General features: G+C 45.2%; 2 protein-coding genes across 6 annotated transcripts in view; one reads left to right on the top strand and one right to left on the bottom strand.

The window, feature by feature from the left end:
• RHBDD3 (rhomboid domain containing 3) overlaps positions 1–1172 on the bottom strand; it is a 43401-nt gene extending 42229 nt beyond the window's left edge. For 2 of the 5 annotated variants that reach the window (XM_056528725.1, XM_056528729.1), the window contains exon 1: positions 322–459. The gene's annotated coding sequence lies outside the window, so the exon portion shown is untranslated. Of the gene's footprint in view, positions 1–321 lie in introns of all 5 variants that reach the window. The other 3 variants (XM_056528728.1, XM_056528726.1, XM_056528727.1) reach the window with 3 other exon arrangements.
• The window catches only part of EWSR1 (EWS RNA binding protein 1), a 34538-nt gene continuing 15779 nt past the window's right edge, over positions 505–19263 (top strand). The window contains exons 1-7 of the mRNA XM_056528724.1: positions 505–558; positions 2321–2357; positions 2463–2514; positions 5350–5476; positions 9286–9472; positions 11645–11812; positions 18868–19166. Of these exons, the coding sequence (XP_056384699.1) occupies positions 546–558; positions 2321–2357; positions 2463–2514; positions 5350–5476; positions 9286–9472; positions 11645–11812; positions 18868–19166 (883 nt within the window). The 5' untranslated portion in view covers positions 505–545. The remainder of the gene's footprint in view (positions 559–2320; positions 2358–2462; positions 2515–5349; positions 5477–9285; positions 9473–11644; positions 11813–18867; positions 19167–19263) is intronic.

The raw sequence follows: 19263 nt of genomic DNA, 5'->3' as shown, positions 1-19263 counted from the left end.
TGACTAAAATACTAGGTGTGAACCCAGCCCAAGATATCCTACATGTACCAGACCACCCCATAGCGCCTGTACCATGGTCCACTGCACAGTTCTGCACCTCGAAACTGATAAAAAAATAAATTTATATATATATATATATATATATATATATATATATATATGTTAATAATAAGAAAATAATAAACACAATGAACTAGTACGGACTGCCTCCCACCCTGCAACAACTTTCTAGATTTGTCTCCCCCCCTTCCTTTCATAAGCTGAGTCTAATGGATCACACCACTTCATAACAGTAGGGGTGCTTTCCATAAAGGAGCTTACCTTCTGGATGTACATGTACTGTTCCTCTACCAACTGTTATCTTTTCGTTTCCCAGTAACACGCGACTAAACCTGTACACTGTTTAATGGAAAGTGACGCGAATTCAAGTTCCCGGATCTTACCATCCCCCCGGCAACGAATGGTATGGTCTAGGTTGGTCAGTACAGCGCATGCGCTCCTAGCTCTCCCCACACACGGACGCTGAGGTGGTTAGAGTACACAAAATGGCTTCCACCGGTGAGTACCGTATTGCGCGCTTCCAGGGTGATTGTTTTCTGTGGGTTAGACGGGTGGGGGTAGCGAATGGCGGCCTCTGTCTGGCCCTCTTTCCTTTGTGCATTGTAATGCTGACCGGCTGCAGCATGGGGACTGTGTGCTTGCAGGCTGCCCGCTTCCTCTTAGGCCTCACTCCCCTAGGTCGTTGCTTTCATCCCCGGTACACGAGGTGGCCCCTGGGTGAACACGTCCTATGACCGGTTGTATGGTAAAGCATGGATACTGTGTACGTGTTGTGTGGCGTTACTGTGTATCGGGTTAAACGGCGACTTTACTGAATAGGGTCACGTGTTCTAACGGTAGAACGTAACGTCTCCTGCGTGCACGTGTGCTGCGGCTCTTTGCTTTATCAGCCGGGGACGATACTGGGGATCCTCTGGCGTCTAAGCCAATGCTCTGCTCCTCAATCTGTGCCTCTCCCGCCGTTTCAAAACACAGCTCTGTTGGCAGGGCCTTATGGGAGTTGTAGTTTTTCACAGCTGCAGAGCCACAGGTTGGGGAGCATTGCAGTAGGCCTCCTGAAGTACTGTTTACACCACAATGGGGGAGATTTATCATAACCTGTGCAGAGGAAAACTTGCCCAGTTGCCCATAGCATCCAATCAGCTTGTTTCTTTCATTTTTATGAGGGCCTGTGAAAAATGAAAGAAGCAATCTGATTGGTTGCTATGGGCAACTGGGCAAGTTTTCCTCGGCACAAGTTTTGATAAATCTCCCCCAATGTAACTATATGCTTTTGCTTGGGTAGTATCCAGCTGTGCTCTGCATGGATGGCAACGAACATCAGCCTCTCTCCCAGTGGGTTTACAATTCTAATCTCCCTGCATCATGTGTACCTGGTGGATTGAGGCAGTGCCCCACCACAGACTATAATATAGAAGCCTGCCAGTCATTCTTTACACATCTGCCCTGAAACCCCAGGTGCTTGGCTGATGCTGCCCCGGGTGGTGAGATACAGGGGAGGCCTTGGATGAACCAATTATGGCTAAGGGCCAGTTCACACTGTTTGTAGTGTACTGGTGCCCGATCCGGTTGGGAGGAGGGAAAACCGTCCACACCCGTATCCCAGCCAGATATTCATTTCAGTAACCCACCGGAGTCAAATGCTGACTTTGGTTGGCTCATTTTTGCCCCATATACGGTTCTCTAACTGGACCTAAAACTGTGTAATATATGGTTTTAGGTCCAGTTAGAGAACTGTATACGGGGCAAAAAAGGAGCTGACTGGAGTCGGCGTTTGACTCTGGGCTTATTGAAATGAATTAGGATCCAGCTGGGATACAGGAGCGGCCGGTTTTTGCTTCTCCCAACCGGATTCGGCACCAGTACACTACAAACAGTGTGAACCCAGCCTAAGAGGAATTTCTTGTGTGGATAGGGGCAGCAGAATTTGACTACTGCATTTCAAGCAATTTGTTTTATTTTGTCTCTTTAAATACTGCTAGATAAATGGACCCCAGACAGACCCCCCCCTATTAGTCAATAGGATTAGTAGGTGTCCATTCTGCAGTTAACTGTCCTGCTGCTTTTTTTTATTATTTTTTTTCCATTAAACAAAATGTGATGGAGTCCTCGAACCTAGGCTTACCTGAATCTTTTCCCACTGGTGTTAGTTATTAGGTCTCCAATCCAGTTGCTTCCCCACAAATTAGTTTTTTGGGAATTGTGAAGTCTTGTTATGGTTGGTACTCTTTTCTGATCAACATGCTGCTTTCTCTTATAGATTATAGCACCTATAGCCAAGCTGGTGCCCAGCAGAGGTATGTGCCTTGTTTTTCCATATTTTACTATGACATGTATGTCTTTATACTTTATGTACAATTTGTTACCAAAATTGATTTATATTTTTTTCCCTCCCCTTTTAGCTATAGTGCTTATACTGCCCAGCCAACTCAAGGATACACACAGACTGCTCAGGTATAAATTTATTATCAAACATTGTATATAAAAGTGAAAACTTAGTATATTTTGCTTTTCATTGCAATAGCACTGAGAATATTGCAAATCCTATGTTACAGTCTCTGGGTGCATTTACGCGGCCGTCTGTCCCTTTTTCATTTTTTCCTTTTAGGTTCCGCTGTTGCTGCTTGTAGACGGGTCACAAACTGTTGTAAAAAAAATCCCATTTATGTCAATGGATTATTTTTACAATCCTTTCACATCCGTCTGCGCTCTTATCCATGTTTTTTTATTTTAACGGGAGAAAAAACTGTGCATGCAGTTTTTCTCCCGTTAAAAAAATGGATACAGTAAATAACACTGTAGTCTATGGAAAATGGATGAGCCTTTAATGTCATCTGTTTGCATCCATTTTTTCGATCCGTTTTTACTTCTGAGCATGCTCAGAACAAAAAACTGAATAACTGATAACATCCATTGCATTTTATTTTATTTTTTTTTACCCCAGAGCAGTTATTGCCTGTGTGAACATGCCCTTAAAGATTGATAGAACTGGGTGCTAGCATACGTAAACTTTATTTTATTTTTTTTCTCTACCTCCTTAACCCCTTCCCCCGCGGGCCGTTTTTTGTTTTTGCGCTTTTGTGTCTGTTACTCCTTTTGTAAAAATCATAACCCTTTCAATTTTCAATCTTGTTTTTTGCGCTACCTATTTTACTTTGTAATACCATTAATTATTTCACCACAAAATCTACAGTGAAACCAGAAAAATTGTGGGGCAAAATTATAGAAAAGCCATTTTATAATTTATAGTGGCTATCGATCCTAAGCAGTGCACTTTTCAGTAAAAATTCTTTATTCTATAGGTTTTATTTTACTACTTTAAATGCCCACTCATTAAAAAAAAAATTGCTATTCCACTCCTTATGGTAAATATCTAATATACATTGTTTTAAAAAAAATGAAGTTTTCAGTTTTATTTTTGCTTAAAAAAAGCTGCCACTAGGTGTCTCCCTACTTGTCCCGAGCACCCCCCCCCCCCCCATCTTTTGCACAGACTTTGGACTCCTGCTGGCCTGGGAGAAATCCAAACAAAGGAAATGCAGTCTGGAGTGCTGAGGTGTGTCCAGCCTTATCCTAGCATGGCTCCTCTCACTCTTAACTGCCATTTTTTGTTTGTTGCAGAGTAAGGGAGGAAGTTCTCCCCTGTATGGATCAAATAAAATGTAAACAAACATTTTCTATTGCCGTCTGCAGAAATGTCCAAACTAATATTATATAACTAAACTTAAACAAATCCCCAACAAAACAAAATGGTACTGTTAAAAACTACAGATCACAGAGGGAAAAAAAGGAGCCCTCATACAGCCCTGTATACTGAGAAGTGTTAATAAGGGCTTAAAGTGCAACTGTCGCCACCATACAGGTAGGGAGGTGCAGTTACCATTGCATAGAGAAGAATGTGCAGTAAATGCGGGTGCTTTTACTCACATTCGCCGCGGTCTGTGAAGGAAAATTCTTTATTCTGATCCTGGGCCACAGTCGGATGGACTGGCTGACTCCCGCAGCAGCACACCCCCTCTCTGCTCTTAGCATGCAGCACTGCACGTCAATCTTGCTGATCCTGCATGATTGATGTGCAGCCCTCCATGCTAAGAGCAGAGAGGAGGTGTGCTGCTGCGGGAGTCGGCCAGTCCATCAGACTGGCCCGGGATCAGAATAAAGAATTTTCCTTCACAGACTGCGGCGAATGCGAGTAAAAGCACTCACTGCACATTCTTCTTTATGCAATGGTAACTGCACCTCCCTACCTGTACGGTGGTGACAGTTGTGCTTTTAAACTATTTTAAGCATACTCCTTTTCATGCAAAGTAAAAAAAAATTTAAAAGTACTAAAACAAAATAAAACCCATATACATTGGTATTGAAATCAAATGGACAACAAGGGTGTTATATAATTTATTTTTTACTGAAAAGTGCACTGTATAGAAACTGAACCCCCAAAAGTGTATGTGAAAGGAATATTTAAAGTGTTATGGCTATTAGAAGGTGAGGAGAAAATGAGTGCAAAAAATATATTAAAAAAAACCCTCTGCATTCTTATGGGGCAACCGTAAACAATCTCCGCGAAAATGGCTTTAAAGGGGTACTCCGGTGGCAGAAAGTTACATATTTTTAAATTACTTCTATTGTAAATTACTTCTTAATCCTTCCAGTACTTATTAGCTGCTGAATGCTACAGAGGAAATTCCTTTCTTTTTGGAACACTGATGACATCACGAGCACAGTGCTCTCTGCTGACATCTGTCCATTTTAGCAACCATGCATAGCAGATGTATGCTAAGTGCAGCATGGTGGCTCAGTGGTTAGCACTGCTGCCTTGCAGTGCTGGGGACTTGGGTTCAAATCCCACTAAAGACAACAATAAATAAAGTATTATAATAATGTCAGCAAAGAGAACTGTGCTCGTGATGTCATCAGAGAGCATTCCAAAAAGAAAATTTCCTGTCGTATTCAGCAGCTAAGTACAGGAAGGATTAAGATTTTTTAATAGAAGTAATTTACAAATATGTTTAACTTTCTGTCACCAGTTGATTTAAAAGAAAAAAAGGTTTTCATCGGAGTACCCCTTTAAAGAAGGCAATAAAAACTGTATTGGTAGCAATGTACCACTCCTGCACTTCACCTCTGCACTAGCCTCCCACTCTTATAAATTTGTATTTTTTTTTTCAACTAAACTAAAAGCAGATTTATTTATTTTTTACAATTATGCACTTCAGTAGCCTTCAAAAGATTCTATGACCATACTGTTTTTAAAATTTCCTAAGTTTTAACTTCACTTCGTTTCAACAGGCAAGCTATGGACAGCCGAGTTATGGCACCTACGCGCAACCAAGTGATGCTAGTTACACACAGGCACAAACCACTGCCACATATGGTCAGACAGCGTATGCTACTGCTTATGGGCAGCCTCCTGCTGGTAAGAATTGTCACATATTAATCTATCATACTAATGTAAGCATTGGCTTGGGTCTCAATTTGTCTAAAGACCACAGTGTGCAGTGTGTTAATGGATTTTGCTGTGATGATTTTATTTTTTTTATTAGGAAACGGGTTCTCTTGACATTATTGGAACTGTTTTAAGGTTTTGGAAATAAACCTAAAAGTCCCATTCAGCACCTGTGTTAAGCAGCGTAAATTATTTTTAATCCCTTTCCATATCAGTGTATACTTAGTCTTTCTCACTTTAATAAGTACATGTATGCGGTGATCATGCGGCGCTCACCTGCTAGCGGACAGCTGTGCAGGGGTGTGGAAATAAAAAAAAAATGTCCAAGGGACTAAAACCGAGCACAATCTAATTGTCCTGGTACATTAAATAAATTTAACCAAAATAGTCTGTAAATAAAATATTTATCAGGGTGGGTTCACACTACGTTTGTAGTGTACAGGTGCGGCCTGAACCCCATTCATTTCAATGCGCTGACCGGAGTCTAACACTGACTCCGGTCAGCTCATTGTTGCCCTGTATATGGATTTCCCACCGGACCTAAAACGGTCGTATACCACGATTTTAGGTCCGGTTAGAGAACCGTATACAAGGCACAAATGAGCTGACTGGAGTTAGCGTTTGACTCCAGTCGGTTCATGGACATGAAACTTAGTGCGAACTGGCCCTTAATAAAAACTTAATAGGTAGACCAGTATGTAACCCCATTAGGTGAATAGGGCTCCTGATAAGTCCGCCCCTTTAAAGGAATACTGCTGTGCAAGATAACTTATCCCCAATCCGAAAGATAGGGGATAAGTTGTAGATTGCGAGGTGGCCCGACCACTGGGACGCAAACTTCCTCCCCGCCCCCCAAATGTATCCTATAGAGATACTTGGAGGGGTGGCATTTCAGCCGCTGCATCATGCTGGGGACACTCCCTTCATGCAGAGATCGCAGGGGGTCCCCAGCGGTCAGACTCCCAGTGATCTATCGCTTATCCCCTACCCTTTGAATAGGGGATAACTTATTTTGCACTACAGTATTCCTTAAAGTAGGTAGTCCCCCAGGTAGGTATGTCCTGCTATCAGGTAGGGCCACCTGTGCCATTATATTCTCCCCCCCCCCCCCCCACCCCCACATTCACTTATTTACCAAACCCCCCCTGCTACCTGTCCTCCACCTCCATGAGCGCTCTGTTACGCTCAGGGTCTCGGCAGTTATGTTGCTGGACCGCATCCTCGGTCCGGATGGAGGTGCATGCGTGCCTATGCCGCGACGCAAACATCCTGCGCTGCATGATACAGCTGCAGTCTATAGTAGTTTATTGATGGGGCAAGAAGGATTGCCCCGTTATGTGAATTCCTAAGGCATTTAGCCCTACTTGCCTGAAGCAGGGCTAAATGCCTGAAGAATTCACCTGTTCGGAACTGCATCGGTCAATATAATTTCCACATCCCTGGCTGTGATTGACACCCATCCTTTATCACTACTACCATAATTTGTTTCTCTTAATAACATGTTAAGCACTGTGATCAATGGTAGCACCCTCTCAAGTTACCTAGTGGCTACAATGCTCCTATTTGGCCAGAGAATTCTGTTAAAACTGCTTTTATTCTGTCTGCTGGGGTTTATTTAGGAATATCTTTCTATAGCTAGCAGTAGAAGGTCCCAAACGTTGGCAACTGGTGCATTTTGCCGACCCCGACCCCTCCCCCCCCCCCAATCCTTTTGTCTCAAGATATCGGGGAAAAAAGTGGATGATATGTATCTGTCCACAAATTGAAACAAAGTCCAAACCAGCTCACCCCGCCTGGACAACCGGAGCACGGATCCAGGTGCTGGACAACACCGAGAATGTAGGGAAGAAAGTAGAGTTGGATCCAGCTTCAGTAGCAATAAAACCGTCTTTATTCAAAGGACATGCAAGGAACAGCAGAGGTTATGCGTTTCAAGCGCCAAGCGCTCTTAGTCATACAACAAGTGCAAGGAAAACACAGGTATAGAAAGGTGGAGCAATCCCACCTAAGCACAGGTGTTGTGGTCAGGTGGGATTAACCCTTTACATATTTTTACAAATATAGTAGCATAATTGAGATGTAGCATAATTGAGATGTGATCTAAAAGTGTGGACCTGTTGTGTAATGTAACAGATAAGTAACCTCAATCTTGCATCAATTAAAAAGGTTACTAAAGCACTTTGCATGGTTGACCCGGAGTTGTTTTTGAAGGGAATCAATTGTTAGAAAACAAATTATTTAAAAGGGCTACTCTGGATGGGGAAAATATTAAATCAACTGGTGCCAGAAAGTTATACAGATTCATAAATTACTTCTATGGCTTTAAAACATTGATTTGGAATATGTAATTTTTGTTTACTTGCATTCCCCTGCTTTAAGACCCCAAAAGGGTTCGATCCTACATGCTGATGCATAGAATATGAATATGGGGCTTATAGCAAGGAAATGCAAGTGAATAGAAAGGATTAAAAAAATTGGAATTGATGTTTTGATGTACTTATTATTATAGTGACATTTGTGTCTGGGGGGGGGGGGGGGGGGGGGAACTGAGCTGTACAAGTGTGTTCCACATTGGGTCCCGACGAAGCCAGGCTTTAATGGGTCTGTCTAGTGTACAATTAGTAGCAGGATTGTCACAGAGAAAATTTTCTGCCTTGAGATTCTGTAGTCTGCACCTAGCCTTAATGTCCTACTACTTCAACGGATTTTGTGCAGAATGTAACATTTACTGCTGGGAGAACGGACAGTGCTGTTCGCTGGCCCAGACAGGACACCTTTGCAGCAATTAATTGGCAGGGCAGCGCTGTGACTTCAAGCCTACAGCTTGGGCTTAGTCTGTACAGCAGACTCAGTGGAGACCTGCCAAAGACTACAAGAGCTATGAGGGATTGGAGGGAGTTGGGGGTTTTATAAGCCAGCCTGGGGACAGTAATTTAAAAAAAAAAATTATAATAATTGGACAACCCCTCTAAGCCCATTACCCCAACAGTGCAAGATTTTTCTTTGTATCTATAAGCCATTCCTGGAACTACCCTGTTGGCAGTGCTTTATTTTTTGCATAATGGAAATGTCATGAACATTGTCTGCAGCTCCTATGCAGACCTGTGTATCTTCATATCTATAAGGAAGACAAAATGTGACATTCATTGTATTGCAAGGCCTACTGTAAATTGAAAATTGTGTAGAAGCACTTTAAAATATCATGAAGTAGTGTGCTTTTAAAATGTAGCTTCATGACTTGTAGAGCCCCTCAGTGCAGCTTTTAAATGGTCACCTGTACAGATTTGGTTGATTTTAACCTCTTGAGGACTAAGGGCGTACCTGTATGCCCTTGTCCTGCTCCCCTTCTATGATGTGAGCTCAGGAGCTGATCACGGGTCAGCTATCTGCCAGTGACTAATGCCGGACATCACAAATCAGTGATGCCTGGCATTTTCCCCTTTAGATGCCACAATCTAAAGTTGAATATGGCATCTAAAATGTTAAAACAAAGTGGAAATTTTTGTACAGTTATAATTTTTTTTTTTTTTAAAGTAAAACAAAAAAGGTTGGGTATCATTTTAATCCTATGGACCTGCAAAATAAAGATAAGGTGTCATTTTTACCAAAAAGTGCACTGCATTGAATTGAAAGACAAATGTACATAATGGTGTGCTTTTTTTTAATATTTTTGTGATTTTGCCTTACGCCAATTTTGTAATGACATCAAAAAATTTGTATGTGGAAAAAATCTTTCATAGGGAGAATGCTTTAACTTGATTTTTACCTTACACCCTTAGGTTATACTGCACCAGCAGCACCTCAGGCCTATAGTCAGCCAATACAAGGCTATGGAACAACAGGCTATGATAGCAGCGCTGCAACCACTGCAACAACCCAAACTTCATATGCAGCACCATCTGCTTACAGTTCCCAGCCTGCATACCCCACCTATGGTCAGCAACCTGCTACTACTGCTCCAGCAAGGTAAAACCTGGACTATTGCTTGGTTTTTAGTAGTTCTACATATTTATACACATGGGTGTATTCACACATGCAGTATCCTGCACATATTTGATGCAGATTTTAGTGTAAACGATTTGGCTGAACAGACTCAAATGTGCAACTTCAGAAGTTGAAGGGTGGAAGGATCAGTTACTGTTGGGAGGCACTATACCATTCAACCTCTGGACCTACTGCAATGTGCCTTATATTCAGACTCCTGAAAGACTGTCTTAGAGTACCAAGTGTTACAGAACTGGTCTTCATGATAATGCAGGTGTCATCAGTTCTTTCATATTGTGGGTTTTCTCCACCCTATAGATCCATAACTCAATACTCTGGGCTTCTTAAGGTCTCCATAGCAGGGATTCAAGCCCTTGCAGCATTAAAAGGGATTGTCTGGTAAAATGCAGTAGTTTCCCTTTGTGCCCAATAAATTAACACACTTTAAAGGGGTACTCCGTTGGTTAAGATTTTTGGCTATATTGCATCTTCTAATGTTCATGTTCTTTGCAATTGACATGTATTATGTTTGTGTAGCATGTGTCTTTTTATTTTATTTTTTTTTCTCTTACCTGTTTGTGGGCCAGGAAGTTCTGTAGTTCTGTGTTGGATCTCTGACTGTTGTCCAGATGTCATGATTTTTTATTTTTTTCTGTTCTTTCAAAACTGCATGACAGAGATAGGCCATGCCCCCTCATCTCCCCCTCCTGGTGGTCACAGGTGTGCATGAGAGCAAGAAGCTCCTACACATCTCCTCATCTCCCCCTCCCCCTGCTTTGTCGTCTGAGGACACAGGTCTGCACTGAAAGACAGAGAAGATGTATGTGAAGGGGAGGATAACAAGGTGCAGGGGAATAAATCTCCGACTGGGGATGATTTCTATGTGTGGAGGAGGAGGGGGGGACTCCTGAATGACACATGCTGGGAGTTGTAGTCCCTGGTGTGTGTATGCTAGTGTTTACAAACCAGTCTGCCTCCAGCTGTATCAAAACTACAACTCCCAGCATGCCTGGACAGACTTTGGGCATGCTGGGAGTTGTAGTTTTGCAACAGCTGGACGCACACTGGTTGGGAAACACTGGCCTAGCCTATTCAGTATATTACAAAGTGCATTGTTTCCCAACCAGGGTGTCTTCAGCTGTATGAAAACTACAACTCCCAGCATGCCCAGACAGCTTTTGGCTGTCCAGGCATGCTGGTGGTAGTAGTTTTGCAACACCTGGAGGCACCCTGGTTGGGGAAACTCTGGTGTATGCCCTATAGAAGTGTAGTGAACTACAACCCCCAGGAGACTACAGAGGCAGCATGCTGGTGTTATACCACAGACTGAAGACTCCTGAATGACACATGCTGGGAGTTGTAGTCCCTTTTGTGTGTGTGTGTATGCCAGTTTATCCCATCCAGGGCTGATTATATTAGTGTGCTGTGTATAAGGGGGCCGGCCTGGGAAAATAGTAGGGTGGGTAAAGAGCGGAACAAACAAGGAGCCACCCCAGACCAGCAAGGCATGTGGCATGCTGGGATTTGTAGTTTTCAGCACAGCAAGAAACAGGAAATAGAAGCAAAGAAAGGAAAACAAAGTGGGGGAGAAAGACAACAAAGAACGGAAATGGAGTTGCCTAAACAAGAATAGATATGAAACGAAACAAATAGGGTAAGGGAAAAACACGTTGACCACCGGAGTACCCCTTTAACTTACCTGCCTACGGTATCGGGGAGCCCCATCTCTGGTTGATCTTCACTGGCAGTCTTCGTCTCGCAGCTGATCAAAGCTGTAGACATGTCAGTGCCACTAACCAATCACTGCTTGCAGAGGTGTCCTTCCTCTGCCAGTGATTTTCAAGCTGCACTGTCAGTTCCCCTGGCTGATGCTACATTCAGTCACTGGCCACAGATGGGACACCCCTATTATTAATATAGAATTTTATTTTTTATTTTTTTGACAACCCCTTTTAACTAGTGACTCAGGAGGGAGACTTGATATGTTTTAACTGGGTATATTTCCTTCTATGTAGTCACTGAGAAGAATACAGAAGCTAATGTATCTGGGTCACAAGGAATGTTCAAAGCTAATGCAATACACACTACTATAGTCAGTTTGTACTTATTCTACTAGATGCCATGCTAAATTTTGTTTGCTTTCTTTTCCCCTAGACCTCAAGATGGAAGCAAACCAGCAGAAACCAGTCAGCCTCCTCAAAGTTCAGTGTCCTATGCTCAGACAAATATGGGCTATAGTCAGAGCAGCTATAGTTATCCCCAAGTCCCATCAAGCTACCCAGTGCAACAAGTGACTGCTCCTCCATCTTATCCACCTTCAAGGTATTGGCTTATTTTCAAAAACTGTTCAATTATAAAAAGATTTATAGCTTTTTAGTGAATCATAAAACTAGTCAATTGAACTTTAGGGAACATTCACACATACAGGATCCTGCGCAGATTTGATGCGCAGGATTTGTGACTGCAGATTAGAAGCTGTGCTCAGTCATTTAGTTTACATTGAAATCTGCAGCAGAACATCCTGTGCATCAAATCTGCGTACGTGTGAACGTACCCTTACAGTGATGTGGAGGAAAGGCAAAATGTCATTCATACCTTTTTTTTTTTTTACCTAACGTGTGGCTTTACTAATAGCATTTTAATGCTGTACAGTGGTCCCTCAAGTTACATTGGTCGTCCTGGAACCAATTAATATTGTATGTTGAGACCATAACTCTTTGGAAACCTGTTAACTGGTCCTGAAGCCACCAAAATTTCATTCAAAAATAGGAAAAAGTGGGGATTAATGGGGTACTACGGCCCAAAGACATCTTATCCCCTATCAAAGGATAGGGATAAGATGTCTGATCGCGGGGGTCCCGTCGCTGGGGGCCACCGCAATCCTAGCATGCGGCACCCACCTGTAAGCACTGCAGGAAGCGCTGGAGGCTCATTGTTATGCCTCCCGACCATGGGGAAGGAGTATCGTGATGTCACGCTGTAATTCTTCAGCGGCCCGGCGGACATTAGCTCCACCCACCAGGCCACATAAGCGCTTCAGCAGCGCGAAATAGCCACCAATCAGCGCCCTTGCCTCTGACCCGGCCTCTTCCAAATTGGCCGGAGTCTCTTCTCTCTCCTCACAGCCACAGTGTGGAGTTCTCCTCACAGCAGCTGACTTGGGACACAGACTTGGGTGAGACTGTTCATTTTTTTTTTTTTAGCTATGTCCGTGCCCAGAACTGTTCCTCCCTCAAAGCAGATATCGGGAACATTAGTTACCCATTACACTTGTAAAAACTGCTCTGCAAAAATGCCAGGTTCTGCTGAACCCACTTGTTCTGCCTGCACCACTGCTCCCCCAGACACCCCCTGCTATTTCTAACCCAGGTGCTCCTTCAGACCCAGGTTCGGCCACCCCTCCAGCCTGGGTTTCCTCTCTCCCAGTCTATATCCGACTTGGCACAGGTCTCCTGTTGTGTGGTGACTGCCTTGGAGAGGTCTACCCTTCACCGGCCCTCTAGAAGGTCCAGTTCCCCCTTCTCCCTATGCTTCACATAAGCGTAATAGGGGTGTCTCATCTGACTCATCCACTGTCTTCTGGCAGACACGGGTGTTCCTCTCGCAGGTCTCGCCCGACCGCTTCTTCAGGCCACACGCGTTACTCTTTCAGAAGACTTTCCTGTGGTCACCGCTCTGGCTCTGCTGAGCCACATATCAGGTGAGATTCTCCCCCTTCTAGGGCCGCCTCCACTCGTTCGCACACTCCTGGAGAGCAGCGGACGAGGTTTCCATTTCGGCTTCTGACTTAGAGGACCGTTATGGCCATAAGAGACGCCTTTAACCTAGAGGACCCAGGAACTTCGGACGTAGTTCCAGAAGTATACTTTCATCGTGCCCGACCGGCACCCAAAGTGTTCAGCTCTTTTGCTGAATTTGATGCCATTCTAGAATCTGCCTGGAAGCACCCTGAGAAGAAAGTTTCAGGGACTGAAGAAGGTTCAAGCTAGATATCCTTTCACCAAGGACCTTGTCTCCAAATTGACTTCCCCTCCGGCGGTGGATCCTACGGTTTCCTGCCTCTCAAGCTACTACTTTGCCGCTGGCGGATGCAGCTGCCTTCAAGGATCCGGCAGACAAAAAGGTTGAATCCTTAGCAAAGTATGCCTTTGAAGCAGCGGGTGCCTCCACATGGGTGTCAGTTTGGCTTTCCCAACTCCGTCAGGACATTCTGGTTACTAGGCCGGAGCCTGCCCGGAGTGGAGAAGATGACCCCTGGAGAAGGACAGCCCAGACCGGTTGGGGGAGAGAAGCGGGTGGCGGCGGTGGCCTATGGCACCGCAAAAGCCACTGCAGTGCATTGATTTAAAGCGCCCGCTTTAAATCAATGATCTGCAGCGGTGTCGCGGGGGGATAAATAGCCGATAACTTATACCGATATTCCGGTATAAGTTATTGGCCCTAACCTCCACCGATTATCGGTATCGTCCCTAAAAAACAGATATCGGTCGATCCCTACCGCAAACCCACTTCTGCATGAAGGGACGCCCCCACCCTCAGCTTTTTCTCAGGTGGGAGGTCGCCTTTTGCTCTTTCAAGAAGTTTGGACCACGCATATTCAGGACTCCTGGGTCAGAGACGTGGTGTCCAACGGATACCGAATAGAATTTGCTTCCCTTCCGATGGATCGTGTTTTAAAAAAAGTGTTTTTCAGTCCCATGCTCCCTGATTTCCCTTGCGAGGAAATTTCAGGAGGCTCTTCAGTCCCTTCTCACCCATGGTGTCATTGTCCCGGTTCCTCCAAGGGAACGCTTTCGGGGTTTCCATTCCAATCTTTTCGTGGTTCCCAAGAAAAACGGTTCTGTGCGACCAATCCTGGATCTCAAACTTCTCAACCAACATCTTCTCCGCCATTTCCGAATGGAATCTCTCTGTTCACTGGTGGCGTCCATGGATCAAGGGGAGTTTCTTTCCTCGGTGGACATCAATGATGCCTACCTCCACGTTCCAATTTTTCCCGGACACCAGCGGTATCTCCGCTTTGCGGTTCCGGAAGGTCATTATCAATTTGTGGCTCTCCCCTTCGGTCTGGCCACAGCGCCACGAGTTTTTACCAAGATTCTGGTGCCTGTGGTAGCTCTGTTACGGTCAAGAGGGGTATCAATGATGCCCTACTTGGACGACCTCCTCATCAAGGCCTCCACCAGAGTCCAGGCTCTGGAGAGTGAGCCTCACGCTTCAGACCTTATGTCGCTTCGGGTGGATGGTCAACCAAGACAAGTCGGTTCTCTCCCCCACCCAGTCTCTAATCTTCTTGGGGCTTCAGTTCAACTCGGATTCGCCTCCCGCCGGACAAACATCTGGCCCTCTAGTCGGGAGTCCTCTCCCTCCGGATACCATCCCCGGACACCATCCGTACTTGCATGGAAGTCCTGGGTCGAATGGTGGCAACCATGAAGGCCGTACCCTTTGCCCAGTTTCATTACCGTCCTCTTCAGCTGGCGATTCTTGCCTGGTGGGACAGGTCTCCTCTCTCGATCGCAAGATTGTTCTCCCTCTTTGGACCAGTCGGTCTCTGCACTGGTGGCTCCGCTCCCCCCTTCAGGGGCGTTCGTTCCTTCCCCTCCACTGGCAGGTGGTTACGACAGATGCCAGTCCTGTGGGGGGGGGTGTTCTGGGATCAGACGGTTCAAGGCCTCTGTCCTCCCCAAGTAGCCCTTCCTTCCATAAACATCTTGGAACTGAGGGCGATTTTATCTTTGCATGAAACATTGGGAGTCCCTGCTTCAGGGCCACCCTGTCCGTGTCCAGTCGGACAATGCCACGGCTGTGGCGTACATCAACCGGCAGGGCGTCACTCGCAGCTCAGCAGCCATGTCAGAGGTGACAAAGATCTTCCTCTGGGCGGAACAAGTTGTTCCAGCCATTTCAGCGATCCACATTCCGGGAGTGCTCAACTGGGAAGCGGATTTCCTCAGTCGGTCATCGACCGATCCTGGAGAGTGGTCCCTTCTGCCGGAGGGGTTTGCACAGATCTGCGACCTCTGGGGGACCCAAGACGTGGATCTCTGCGTCTCGACACAACCGGAAAATTCTGACGTTTGTCAAAATTCAGGGACCCCCTGGCTCTAGCCATGGATGCCCTAGTGATTCCGTGGTCAGGCTTTGTCCTCCCCTACCTGTTCCCTCCTCTCCCCCTCCTTCCCAGGGTTCTGAGGAAGCTCAGGGCAGAAGGAGTCCCAGCCATTCTGGTGGCTCCAGACTGGCCTCGAAGGGCATGGTACACAGACGTGGTCTGGAGTCTGGATCTTGTCTGCTTTGCCACCCCAATTTACAGTTGCTGCATTTGACAGCGTGGCGGTTGAGACCGCGGTTCTGAGGGCCCGCTGCCTCTCTCCCCAGGTTATTCGCACCATGCTCAGGGCTCGCAAGCCCTCCTCTGCAAAGATTTACCACCGTACCTGGCAGGCTTGCTTTCGTTGATGCGAAGCTCAGACCTTTTTCTCCAGTTACCTTTTCCGTTCCCAGTCTCCTCTCCTTTTTGCAGTCGGGGTTGGAACAAGGGCTGGCTCTAAGCTCCCTTAAGGGTCAGATTTCTGCCCTTTCCATTGTTTCAGCATCCTCTGGCTTCCAATTCGCATGTCTGGACCTTTTCTGCAGGGCGTAGCACACGCTGTCCCCCCTTACTGGTCCCCTTCTCCCCCTTGGGATTTGAACTTGGTTCTAGGTGCTCTCAAAGATGCACCTTTTGAACCTCTCAGGGAGGTTCCCCTTCGCCTCCTATCCTGGAAAGTGGCTTTTCTTATAGCCTTTACTTCCATTAGGAGAGTATCTGAACTGGCAGCTCTCTCCTGCCGTTCTACTTTCCTGATAGTTCATCAATACAAGGTGGTTTTCCGGCCAGATCTGTCCTTACCTAAGGTCATTTCGGCTTTTCATCTTAACGAGGACCTTGTCCTCCCATCCTTTTTTCCCCACTCCTTCTCATCCCAGGGAGCGCTTACTCCACAAATTGCATGTGGTACGGGCTGTTCGGACTTATCGTTCTGTCACCTCTTCCTTTCGTCAGTGCGATTCTTTTTTTCGTCCTTGCGTTAGGTCGTTGAAAGGGACAGCCTGCTTCCAAGGCCTCAATTTCTTGGATCTGATGTGCTATTTCGGAAGCTTACCGCTGCAAGTGGAAGGTCCCACCCTTCAGGGTTTTTGCTCATTCCACCCGCTCTTAGGGAGCATCCTGGGCTCTCCGAAACAAGGCCTCGGCCTCACAGATCTGCAAAGCGGCCACCTGGTCTTCCTTGCACACTTTTTTTGAGATTCTACCAGGTTCATACTTTCGCATTGGCTGATGCTAGTCTGGGCTGTAAAAGTGTTGCAGGCAGCGGTGGTAGAGCCGACTGCCTGACCTTTTTTCTGTCCCCCAATGGAGCCGATAGAGAAAAGGAGATTTTTTTTTTTTTAGACTTACTGTAAAATCTTTCTCGAAGGATCAATTGGGGGACACAGCTCCCGCCCTTTTCTGGAGTTCCTTTTTGGTTATCTATCCAAGGGTGTGTTCAGTTAATTTTTCTTCTGGTTCTCGGACAGTTCATGTTTGTTTTTATTTTTTATTATTTTTATTTTTTTTTCCTTTGACTTGTCATTCTCCTATTGTTCTGGGACTAAAACTGAATTGCTCAGTGGCCTGGAGGCGGGTATATCCTGCTGGGAGGAGCCGACTTTGGTTACCATATTGTCAAGCCTCCTAGAGACAGCAGCATATACCAAGGTTCTGTGTCCCCCAATGGATCCTTCGAGAGATTTTACAGGGAGTCTAAAAAGATCTCCTTTATAGGGGTCAGAAGAGGACAATTTTAAATGTATTTTCGCATGTAGTTATGACTTTTTCCAAAAGCATGACAAAATCAAACCTATAGAAGTAGGGTATCATTTTAATCATATGGACCTACAGAATAAAGTTTAATTTTTACCGAAAAATGTACTGCATAGAAACGGAAGCCCCCACAATTTTTTATTTTTGCTGTAGATTTTTGGGTAAAATCATTGTCATTACAAAGTTGAATTTGTGGTGCAAAAAATAAGCCCTCATATTGATTTTTAGGTACAAAATTGAAAGGGTTGATTTTAAAGTGAGGGGGAAAAACTGAAAAATGCTTGGTCCTAAAGGGGTTAAATGTTGGCAATGTCCCTTTTTTCTGGCAGTCACCCCCTTGGGGTTTTCTGACTTAAAATGCAGTTGGCTGGGTTTTCAAAATTGTTTATTTTTTTTTACACAATTTGTGTCGCAATGCCCCAAATTCTGGTGCACAACCCCACAAAACAGGTCGGGTTTACAATAGTTAATCGGAGCCAATGGGTAGCAAAATCAGCTGAGAAAATGAAGCAAAATATGGCGTGTGGCCCTACCCATAAAGTCCATTAAAACAACTCTTCGCCATCTTTCCTGGGACTGATATCCTCCTTTTAATAGCATTGACTGGCTACATGGCTTGCCTCTGGTTAATTTTTGCTTTGTCTTTTATCCCCCACGATTGAGTGAATTATCCGCCGCAGCGCGCTGTCCCCACATCGGGGAACTAATTGACCCGCGAGCGCTATTCTGCTCCCATATGAATTCTCAGCTGCGCTGTCCCCGCATCATGTCACCCGCATGTCAGCCGTGTGCTCCTGCTCATCCTCGTACGATTTGCGGGCTGCTTGTGCTAGAAATCTGTACTACAAATAACGCTGCAAAAATAAACAAAACATACTAACTTACCTTCTGATGTGGTCCCTCCGCTGCGGTCCTGGGGATAGGAATGTCACAGAGCTGTCAGCCTATCACCGACCGCAGCGATGTCTCTCCTCGGCTGATGATAGGCTGGCGGCTCTGACTTTCCCGTCCCAAGGAAACTGCAAGAGGACCACAACGCAGGACAGTGAAGACGGTAGCAGAGCAATGGGGGAACTTAGGCAGGTTAGTTTATTTTTGCAGCCTGGGAAACGTTATTTGTAGTACAGATTTCTAGTGCTGTGGCCTGCAACTCATAGGAGGATGAGCAGAGGAGCGCATGCGGGTGTCATGTGGGGACAGCGCAGCTAATTGTGAGGGGGGCGGGGGTTGTTGGGAGAGAAGCGGTGCCCAGGCCACATGGGGGGGGGGAATATTAAATACTGTGAAACCGCTATCACTTAAAAAAAAAATACCGTGATACAAGTTTTTGCTCATACCGCCCAGCCCTAATATATATTTGTATGGATATTTATCTTGCTTCCTGGCTTGAAGGACAGCTTTCCAGACTTTTTTATTTTTTTATTTTTGTTCTATGATTAATTTAACAAACTTTTAATTAAGAGATTTAATGAGAAATTGTGTATATATGTGTGCTGTAGTATATTTATTCCAATTTTTTTTTCTAAAGCTATTCAACATCCCAGCCTTCAAGCTATGAGCAGAGCTCATACACTCAACCCAGCTCATATACTCAACAAAGTAGCTATGGACAGCAGGGCTCTTATTCTCAGCAGAGTAACTATGGCCAGCCAGGAAGTTATGGGCAGCAGAGTGGCTATGGGCAGCAAAGTGGCTATCAACAGCAGCAGCAACAATCGCAGCAGCAGCAACCTCCTCCTACAAGCTACCCACCTCCATCTTCAAGCTATGCCAGCCAGCCCTCAAGTCAATACAGCCAACAGAGTAGTAGTGGCTATGGCCAACAGAGTGAGTAAATTTTTTTTTTTTTTTTTTTTTTTTTTTTTTTTTGATGCTTTGACCTAGGCTAGTCAGTATTTGCAAGCAGCAGTAATGAAAGGCTTTA

Source organism: Hyla sarda, chromosome 1 (assembly GCF_029499605.1).
Source record: "Hyla sarda isolate aHylSar1 chromosome 1, aHylSar1.hap1, whole genome shotgun sequence".
Lineage (NCBI taxonomy): Eukaryota > Metazoa > Chordata > Amphibia > Anura > Hylidae > Hyla > Hyla sarda.
Note: the sequence above shows the minus strand (reverse complement) of the source record. Positions and strands in the feature narration are given on the sequence as shown.